At 42.3% G+C, this 11,158-nt stretch overlaps 1 protein-coding gene across 1 annotated transcript in view; it reads left to right on the forward strand.

Moving 5' to 3' along the window:
* The window catches only part of nt5e (5'-nucleotidase, ecto (CD73)), a 28,223-nt gene that overhangs the window by 17,001 nt on the left and 64 nt on the right, over positions 1-11,158 (forward strand). The window contains exons 4-9 of the mRNA XM_039782728.1: positions 4,772-4,969; positions 7,416-7,570; positions 8,475-8,583; positions 9,187-9,336; positions 9,891-10,091; positions 10,199-11,158. The exon at positions 10,199-11,158 is cut by the window's right edge and continues 64 nt beyond it. Of these exons, the coding sequence (XP_039638662.1) occupies positions 4,772-4,969; positions 7,416-7,570; positions 8,475-8,583; positions 9,187-9,336; positions 9,891-10,091; positions 10,199-10,365 (980 nt within the window). The 3' untranslated portion in view covers positions 10,366-11,158. The remainder of the gene's footprint in view (positions 1-4,771; positions 4,970-7,415; positions 7,571-8,474; positions 8,584-9,186; positions 9,337-9,890; positions 10,092-10,198) is intronic.

Genomic DNA, 11,158 nt, shown 5'->3' on the forward strand with positions numbered 1-11,158 from the left:
TGTTTAGATCTCCACCTATAGCGAAAACGTTTCCACATGACGGGGGACAAATTCAAACGCTTTATTTCCTGCATTCTGGTGAATTTTTGCTGCAACAATTTGTGCCTTTTCTGGATGCAGTTGTCTTTATCCATGTAAATATTATTGTTATTAATGAGTTAATCTGCTGTATTGTTCAAAACTTTATGCAGATTCAAAACATTACACGTGTTTCGGGAGTTTTTTTTTTTGTAATTATGCACATCTTAACAACAAATATTAGCTTTCCACAGCAATGTAACTGTTTGACTTCATTACCCCGGGCAGTTTTGATTATTGGATGGGTTGTAACCCCCTCACCCCCCCACCCCCATAGATTATGCGAATTTAAAACAGGTCGTGTAAATTGTTTGGATTTTAGCATTTTCATGGTAAGTCATGTGTGATATATTCCGGTATTATTCTGGTTTTTAAAAGCATTCTTTGGACATTCAGAATCTGCGTCTCAATCGGGGTTTTTACTGCAGTTTGTGGCAGTTTACGGCCTTGTGCCTGTTTACGGTTTACGGTCAGCTCTGTGCGTTGCTATGGTTGCTGGACACAAACCAACCATAGACAGTATATAAACTGGACCAACAGATCCCGTGTCTCTGGACCAGAGACCAGTGAAGGATATCAGAAGTCTCTTTCCCGGTGCTGGCTGAGCGTTACTGAGCAGCCTCCAACTGAGCTTGAAGATGTAGATGTGACGTGAGCAACCTGTCTGAAAGTGTGAAGTCTTCTGGTAGCTGTGCCGAGAGAAATCTCAATCATTCCCAATCTTACAGAGACGGAGAGCGTAGGTATATGTAAGGAGATAACATAGACACAGGCTAATTACTGATCACTAACATGCTAGTTAACATTAGTAATTAAACTTAAACAGCTAATGGAAGTCCAAACTGCCTGCAAGCTTCTCCTGTACTATACGGTAATTCCTCTACTGTGTGACAGTAAGTCTCGTGGTTATGACCCAATCGTTAGCCTATTGTTATAAAAGCGTCTGCTACGGAGCCATAACGTGAGCTACAAGGTAATGGAGCCTTTTATACATTGTCGTGTTTCTTTAGAAATAAACAACGGACAAATAGAGTCTTTAAACTCTTCAGATGTAAAGTTATTCGCTGTCAAAGTGACGTCAGAATGAATGGGAGTCAATGGGATGCTAACGGGAGGTGATGGCTTGGTAGCATCAAAATGGGAGGTTCGAGTTCTGAAGCGAGGTTTACCCCCTTGAAACCAACCAGCCGACAGTGTGCAGGGCTGCGGTATAGAAATGCTCGGCCAAAAGAAAATAAATATATATATTTTAAATATTATGAAAGACTTGGATACCAACAGGTTTTTGGATACGAGCTGACCTTTTCTAGAAGCTGGTTGAAGGAATGAAAGAGGGAGGCTGTGTTCACACGCTCCAACATGTCCTCCACTGGTGGTAAATGTACTTACTTACAGACTTTTACTTAAGTAATATTTTCAGTGCAGGACTTGTACTTGTAACAGAGTATTTTTTACAGTGTGTTGTTAGCACTTTTACTGAAGTAAAGGATCTAAATACTTCTTCCACCGCTTGTTGACATAGACAGGGCGATGATTTCTAAACCAGAAGTGAGCAGCTTATAACAACATTCTCTAAAATGCCGTCATTGGATGATCAGTCCCGTCCAGTATTTGTAAGACCTGTGTTTTCACACGTTGTGCTTGTGAGTAAGACAGTAAGTGTGTTCATGACAGACGACTCATCAGATTTAGAGCAGTTTGGTTGGGTGTTAGTCATCCCAAACGTAATGCCAATGTTGACATCGTGACCACAGAGGTGATACTTTCTCAGAAGTTGTTTTTCTGTCTGAGATCAGTCACCGTTGGGTTTTTAAGCAGTCATGAGGTCATTTTTTTTAGCCCGGACGCTAACGTTAGACCCAGCAGCAGTGGGTCAGCAGACCGCTAACGTTAGACCCAGTGGCAGTGGGTCAGCGGACCGCTAACATTAGACCCAGCAGCAGTGGGTCAGCAGACCGCTAACGTTAGACCCAGCAGCAGTGGGTCAGCAGACCGCTAACGTTAGACCCAGCCAGCTATTCAGCTCATTCTCTGTAAATGATGCAGCATGAAAGCACAGCAGAACCAGCAAGCCACCCAGCCGGTGTTAGTTGGCCAACGTTAGCTTGCTAACTCTGCCTTAACGTTACCCCCCCACTTCGCCACATCAGTCACAGAAAACGAGCTGAATAAAGCTGTAACTCGTGGCGATAGCAACTTGCTTTGTGTGGCTGAAGCATGAAGTTAATCTGACTCATTTAGCATTTGGCTCTCGTAACGTTACTACTCCACTGCTCGTTGGTCCGTTACTGAAAAACCTCAGCTCCGCGACTAGCCGGAAGTCGGCTTATTATCGGAAGTTTATACGTTACCATGGCAATGGTACACATAAAAATGTCGCTCAGTTGGTAGAGCAGGCGTGTAACGGCAAAATTACATTTAAGTATGATTCCTTATATTCTTATGTTTTTATTAGCACATTGCATTTTCTCACATTATTGAAAGACAGTTTATCTCATTCTCACACGTTGATTTTGATTCTGCTTAACTGTGGAGACAGCGAGTCTGGAAGACTAATGCGTATGTCCTTTGTTTGAGTTGATAAACTACAAGGCCACAGTAAACCATCTTCCTTCCCAGATCCCTTCCTCCCTTGTCAGTAGAGATGTACGGGCGGATGTGACCCCAGCTGTGAAAGTAGGAAACAGGGGATTAGATGAAGTGGTTATATTGACGTCTTCTGTAGATTTAGAAGTATCACTATCACTATTATTACTTTTTACTCTCTGGCCTTTTTAACACACTTAAGCGCACATTCTGTCATGTCTATAATTATGTATTTCTAAATTGCTGCTTGTTGTTTTTTTGTTGTTGATTGGGATGCTTATCTGTATGTGTTTTGTGCTCTAGAAATAAACTTTACTTATTTTACGTAAAAGTACACAAAAAACTACTCAATTACAGTTACCAGTCCCTCCAGAAAAACGTGATTATGTGATGCACTTTCGCCGCATAAATTGCCGATTTTCACGCAAAATATGCGGCGCTTGCATGATTTCATAATCCCCGCATTTTCGTTGCAAAAAAGTCCCATGATATATCTTAGCAGAAAGTTTAAAAATGTTGGGTTCACTTCACACAAGAGCAGCCATTTTCCCCTGTTGCCATGGGAACGTTATGAAGTGACGTAATTATGTGACGTGAACATCATCGAAAAGCAGGGTGTTGGGGGAATCACTTTTTTTTCTCTTTTTCATCAAACCGCAGTTTTTGCAAGTTCCCGCAATTTCATCGCATAAAATTGCATAAATATCATATATAGCATATTCCATCGCATTGTTTAAGAAAACATGCCGCATAATCAAGGATTTTTGCCCCGCAACAATCACAAAAAAACTCCACATTTTTCTGGAAGGACTGAGTTATAGGAGTAATTGTAATGGGTTTCTTTCCACTCCTGTGCTGCAGCTGTATGTGAAGAATGTGAAAAAGAAAAGGAAGTTTCCTGAAAATGATGAAAGAAATAAAACGTTTGATTATTGTCAAAAAGCCAGATTAGAAATGGAGTGTACATTTTGTGGTAGAGGAAATGAGAAGAAGAAAATAAGCTCTGATGAAAACCATGTGTAGGAGTTTTTTTAATTTAATTGTAGTTTCCTCTGAAATGAAATCACTACCAAACTGAAAAGTTCAAAGGAATGAGGTGATGAAATTCTGGGCAAACTCTTGAAGGGAATGTGTCAACATTCATTAAGTAATAAAAATGAGTCATTATTTGTGAAATCACCTTTGTACTCCTTAAACTTTAAGGAGTTAAAGCTGCAGTAGGTAAGATTGTGAAGAGCCAGGACTTTGCCAACAAATTTGAACATCGACAACTTCTCAGTCCCTCCCCCCTTTCTGCTGCAGCCCAAACCGTCTCCTAAGCCCCTCCCACACAGCGGAGTTTGACAGAACTGCCTATAGGCATGTCAGACAGACAACATGTTCAATAACTAAACACCAACACAACGTTAACTTTACTCACCAACAGTAAAACGATGCTAACTAGCAGGCTACCGTTAGCCATTTCAGCATCACATCAGACCGACCACTGTGCTAACGTTACTATCATCCTCACCAACGTAGCTTTGTGGACTTTTGACTACTAATAACCAAGTGAAAGATAAATCATTCGTGGTAATTATGTTCACTGTTGAGAGGAAATGTGGCTACATCTGCATCGTTCTTCAGATCTTTAAAATCCTGCAGCCATGCCACCTCTGAAAAGCCACTTCATTATTCACAGAGTTTTGGGAAACCTTTCTGCAGCTTGTGCGCGGGGAGGGGGGGAGGGGAGAACGCTATATATGCGTGTACGTGCCTGAGCAGTGATTGACAGGCAGATAGACCCCCCTGTGGCCCTGATTGGAGAAAATCAACCGGGAGCGGTGGAATTTTGCCAATGGCACTACAGGCTGTAGGAGGTGCCAGAGGAGCTGTCTTATTTTTTTACATAATTCATGTAGTTCTACTGGAACATAGGGTCAGTTTCAGCAAATATGACAAAAAGTTAGTTTTATAAGACTTACCTACTGCATCTTTAACAGAATACAAAAGAATACGAAAGAAGAGGACCAGTGTGAGTTTAAACTCACACTGGTGGTTAAACTTATAAAATAAAGTCAGAACTCTCGATTTTAATCGTTCTTTCTCTCCACACTTTATTTCCCAGGATCCCCTCCTTCTTCTGAAGTCCGTGCAGGTGATTACCCGTTCATGGTGAGCTCAGACGACGGGCGGGAGGTTCCTGTCGTGCAGGCCTACGCCTTTGGAAAATATCTGGGTTATCTTAAGGTGACCTTTGACGATTCTGGGAACGTGCAGACGGCCACAGGAAACCCCATTCTGCTGGATGGGAAGATCCCACAGGGTAAAGCAACGCATGGATTATACACAACAGTTCGTACCAAATCCTTCGAATACAGAGCTAATATCAGCGGCAGTTTGTAGTTAAGTTTAGCCGAATAAAATGTGAGCGTCACGCAGCGACGACAGTTAAAGGTCCCATGACGTGGTGCTCTTTGGATGCTTTTATATAGACCTTAGTGGTCCCCTAATACTGTATCTGAAGTCTCTTTTATATAGACCTTAGTGGTCCCCTAATACTGTATCAGAAGTCTCTTTTATATAGACCTTAGTGGTCCCCTAATACTGTATCAGAAGTCTCTTTTATATAGACCTTAGTGGTCCCCTAATACTGTATCTGAAGTCTCTTTTATATAGACCTTAGTGGTCCCCTAATACTGTATCTGAAGTCTCTTTTATATAGACCTTAGTGGTCCCCTAATACTGTATCAGAAGTCTCTTTTATATAGACCTTAGTGGTCCCCTAATACTGTATCTGAAGTCTCTTTTATATAGACCTTAGTGGTCCCCTAATACTGTATCTGAAGTCTCTTTTATATAGACCTTAGTGGTCCCCTAATACTGTATCTGAAGTCTCTTTTATATAGACCTTAGTGGTCCCCTAATACTGTATCTGAAGTCTCTTTTATATAGACCTTAGTGGTCCCCTAATACTGTATCTGAAGTCTTTTTTATATAGACCTTAGTGGTCCCCTAATACTGTATCTGAAGTCTCTTTCCTGAAATTCAGCCTTGGTGCAGAATTCCAGCCACTAGAGCCTGTCCCACAATGAGCTTTCTTTAGGATGTGCCATTTCTGTGTCTGAAGCTATTGAGGAGGAGAGGGGGCAAGGTGGAGGGTGGGGGTGTGGCCTTGACCAACTGCCATTTTGCTCGTTTGAAAACCATGATGTCTCTCTCTCTCTCATGGGTGGGTTGACGAGAACAGCCTTGGTAAAGACAACAGAACATTTCGTATCTTTCTCAGACTTTGGCGTTTTTCCCCCACTCTCTCTATGTTAAAGGAACACGCCGACTTATTGGGACTTTAGCTTATTCACAGTAACCCCCAGAGTAAGACAAGTCCATACGTACCCTTCTCATCTCCGTGCGTGCTATAACGCTGTCTGACGGCTCCAGCATTAGCTTAGCCCAGCACAGATCCTGCAGGTAACTGGTTCCAACTACCCTACTGCTCCGAATTTTGACAAAAGTGACAAAATAACGCCAAAATTTTCCTGTTTTTTGTACACGCTGTGACTCTACAAATCACAACATGTAAATAGGAACATGTTGGTGTTATTTTGTCACTTATTCGGAGCAGTAGGATTACTGGAACCATTCACCTGCCTGTTCTGTGATGGGCTGATGCCGCTGGAGCCTTCAGACAGCGTTACAGCACGCACAGAGATGAGAAGGGTATGTATCGACTTGTCTTACTCTGGGGGTTACGATGAATAAGCTAAATTCCCAATAAGTTGGCATGTTCCTTTAAAGAGTAACTACGTTTTTTTTTTTCTTCAACCTGGGCCCTATGTTCCTATGTGTTTGTGTCGAAGTGACTGACGGGAACAACAATCTTTGACATTGGTCCAGTATTAAGAAAGATCTCTGCAGTCGGCAGCATAGAAACAAGCTACAATGGAAGTTAATAGGACAATTGTTTGTATTTACGTTCACAAAAGTGCTCGCTTTGCCGCTGACAGCCTAAGATTATTATTCTAAGTGTCTGACAACATTATGTAAAGGATCCCTACAGAGATAGACCTTTAAAACATCTTTGAGACCTTTCTGTTTAACCAGAAACAGCTCTGAAGTAGCTAGCTCTAAACCCACCAGACTCCATTTAAAAAAAACAGCACTTTTAGCGTGTATAGAACCAACATATTTCCACATGTAAATCGGTAAACTCTGTGTTTATTTCAACCAAAACTAGAGTAGTGATGGCTGGAAAAGTGGAAAGACGACCCAAAACGTCTTTTCATAGTTTTATTTTGTTTCTGTCGGCTTTGAATGAAGTGTGTTTTACGATGCTAATATTTACATGGAGTCTGGTGGGTTTAGCCAACGCAATTCCGCGGATGTTTTTATGTTTAAAAAAAGGATCTTACTCTTTAACAGAAAGGTCGACCTCCTTAGAAAGCCTTTCCATAATGTTGTCAGACACTTAGAATAATAATCTGAGTCTGTCAGCGGCAAAATGAGCACTTTTGTGAAGATAAATACAAGCTGGACAATAACCCTATTAACTTCCATTGTAGCTTGTTTCTCTGCTGCCAACTGCAGCGATCTCTCTAAATACTGGACCGATGTCAGAGATTGTTGTTCCCATCAGTCACTTAGACACAAACACATAGGAACATAGGTTGAAAAACAGGTTAAAAAGGGTTAGGGTCTTTTTCAGACATGAAATAAATAACATTGATGTCTTCATTTGTTTCTTAATTTGAATGGCTCAATGATTAATCCAGATCCGGACGTTCTTGCCGACGTGGAGGAATGGAAAAAGAATCTGGCCAACTTCTCGGCTCAGACGGTGGGAAAGACTCTGGTCTTCCTGAACGGGACCACTGAGGAGTGTCGCTTTCGGGAGTGCAACCTGGGAAACCTGATCTGTGATGCCATGGTAGGTATTTAAAGAGGAAACGTGAGTACATGATAACAAAATAGATCAGAGTTAAGATGAGAGGAACGTACAGGATGTTGATGGATGTCACAGACTGGTATATGTCAAAGTGTCGTCAGGATACTGTTTTGAAACCATTTTATTATTATTTTAGTTATTTACGGGGAATGTGAACGAAACCCTTATCTCTGAAATAGAAATAAAAATTGGACCCGAGAACAACTTGAGGGTGAAGCTGCAGTGACTCTGGTACAACTCCTCAGATAGTAACATTTATGTTTAATATCGTCAGAATCAGAAAAAGATTTATTGCCAGGTACGTAGCTCAATGGTGTTTTAAGCCCCCAACGCCGACTTCCAGGCAGCGCTGCGACCTTCGACGTCAAGGCACCTAACCCTAACCCTAACCTTTGCCTAATCCTAGTGCCTTCCGGGCAGCGCTGCCTGGAAGACGACGCTGGGGGCTTAAAACACCAAACACCGTAGCACCGCACTGGGAATTTTCTTTGCTTGGGTGCCTACTTAGAAACATATTTAAATATTAATATGAAATAAAACAAATACAGAAACAAATTAACACATACATACAAAGGCGTAATTTACAGCCCAACAATAATCCGGTATAATCCAATAATCTGGGTTTTTTCCTACATTTTTGTATGTTTGTAAGTTTTTTAAATAGTTTTAGTGCTTTTATTTGAAGTTTTCGCACCGAAACTTTCGTTCTTATTCGGTCTCGTTACTACCGTTTACGTCTGCACCGGTTCCCTATTGGCACCGAGTTTCGGTACCCAACCCTAATGCAGACATATCCCGGGACCTCCCTAGATAGATAGCTGGAGATCTCAACCCCCACCCCCCCCCCAATGTTGAACCCAATCTGCTTGTGATTTCCGTTCTTCAGGTCGACAACAACATCCGGTCCGCAGACGCTGTACAGTGGAACCACGTCAGCGCCTGCATCTTCAACGGAGGGGGCGTCCGCACGTCTGTGGACGAACACACCAGAAACGGTAACGCAATCATTTCCATGGAAGCATTTTAAAAAAAATAACTGAGAAATATTTTATAGGCAGAGCCAGAACGTTCAAAGAAAAACATTCAGCGAGGAATCAAACAATTAAAAAAAATTCAGGTCAACATATTAACAGTACATGAACTAGTCAGATTTAAGATTAAGTTACACATGCTGTCCAGCCTTAGCAGCTCTACTCTTCAGCATCCATGTGCTTTAGTTCATTTTAGTCCAACAGAAAAGGGAAAAATATGACATGGGCTATAAAACAGTGTTACAAAAATCTGTTCCCTCTTACTGAAGAATTGAGCAAGAACGAAAGAACATCTGCATCAGGAGGATTTAGAAAAACATCTGCATGTGTTTATCTAGGCGGACCAAAACGCACTGGGAACCTACGTTAATATGTGGGCCGGATCTAAATTTGTGAGGACCTTGAGTGTGAGACCCGTGTTTTAAATCCTATTCACGTGTCTTTTCATATTGTCTATTTCCTCAAAGTGAAACTACACACAATCATTGACGATTGGGTGTTTTCTTGGATAACCGTTTTTGTCAGAGGAACTTCCATAAAACGGTGTTGATGTGTTTGTCGGTATAGGCTTGATCACCATGGAGGACCTGATCTCCGTCTTACCTTTCGGGGGGACCTTCGACCTGGTGCAGCTGAAAGGCTCCACGCTGTTTAAAGCCTTCGAACACTCAGTGAGACGCTACGGCCAGAGCAGCGGAGAGTTCCTCCAAGTGTCCGGTAATTTTAACGTCATTCCTATTTGTGTGTGTGTATATATATATATATATATATATATATATATATATATACATTTAGAGCAGCTGGCTGTGGGGTCCAGAAGACGGACATTTTCTCCAGATTACATGTAAATCATGTTCTCCCTGCCCTCTCAACTCGACTTTGGGATCGAGTATCGTGTACTTTTGTTGGTATCGGTACCAACTGCTAGAGTTTTGGTGACACCCATCTTGCTCGATGGTGTTTTAATCCCCCAACGTCGACTTCAAGGCAGCGCTGTGACCGTCGACTTCAACGCACCTAACCCTAACCCTAACCATTGCCTAATCCTAGTGCCTTCCAGGCAGCGCTGCCTGGAAGACGACGTTGGGGGCTTAAAACACCAAACACCACCCATCCCTAGTTTAAACAACAGCAAATCTGAGCAGATATTTGACGCCAGCTCGGTAGTTTTAGATATTCTGTTCTCTTGACATGTTTAATCCTCAGCCACGTATCGATGGATGAGTCAGACCGATGATGTTTCCGTGTGTCCTCACCCCCCACCCCGACAGGATTTCATGTCGAGTTTGACTTGTCCAAACCCGAGGGGCATCGGGTGAAGAGTCTCAGCATCCTCTGCACAAAGTGTCGAGTTCCTCGCTACGAACCGGTCCAGGATGAGACGGTTTACAGCGTGGTGCTGCCGTCCTTCCTCGTGACGGGCGGAGACGAATTCTCCATGATCCGAGACGAGAAGCTCAAACACGACAGCGGTGAGATGCTTGTTTTTGTCTCCCTGCATGTTTTCGTGAACTCGTGAAGGAGCCTTGCATCTGAACCTCATTTCCTTTTCCTTTTCCTTTTCCTTTTCCTTTTCCAGGGGATTTGGACATTTCGGTCGTGTCGAGCTACATCGCGAAAAAGAAGATAGTTTATACGCCTGTCGAAGGACGCGTCAAGGTCTACAACTCGGCTTCTGGACGAAACGCTCCGCTGGTTTTACTGGTTTTACTGGGACTGCTGTGGACTCTGTGTGGGGACATGTAGGGCTGACTTTACCCAGAAACATAAGAGGACAGAAAAAGGGTTTTAACCAAACTGCACGTGAACATGAAGAACTAACAAAGGACAATTCTTTTTTTAAAAGAAAAGATAAACCCCAACTCCGTGTTAGGGATGCACCGATCCGACTTTTTCAGTCCCGATACCGATGCCAGGGCTTTGTGTATCTGTCGATACCCGATACCGATCTGATACCGTTGTTGAATTAATAATACACTGTACCCCTTACACCTTATAACTTCCTTCCACCCTGTGGAAGAGACTAAAGGCACCAGACTTTCCTAACTAAACATTCATTTCCTAACTAAGACAAAATAACATAGATGGAATGTATTGAATTCTTATTTATTTGTACACTCAACTCTTCCAGCATGCGACACACGTGCGACACAGAGGGAACAAAAAATAACTGGATCGGCCCGTGGATCTGTTCATTTTTCCGATCCCCGATCCAGCAATTTTGTCAATATCGGGACCGATATCCAATCTTAATATCGAATCGGTGCACCCCTACTCCGTGTGGACAAGTTTGGCCGAAACAGCCGAAACCACAGCCAAGGCAACTTAACCTTCCAAGGTCTAAGGGCATTTTGACATATGTTTTTGTTTGGATATAACTGATCCCTGTGTGTTTTATATAAAAATGTTTGGAACTAATTCAGCTTTCTGTATAGTGACGGCCAAATTTGTCCCAGAGTGATGTGTAAAGGGATAATTTGGCGCTAAAGTGGAAGTATTTCTTAAATCTTATGTGAAAACATACCTACAATCACTTGTT

This window comes from Perca fluviatilis, chromosome 18 (genome assembly GCF_010015445.1).
Source record: "Perca fluviatilis chromosome 18, GENO_Pfluv_1.0, whole genome shotgun sequence".
Taxonomy (NCBI): Eukaryota; Metazoa; Chordata; class Actinopteri; order Perciformes; family Percidae; genus Perca; species Perca fluviatilis.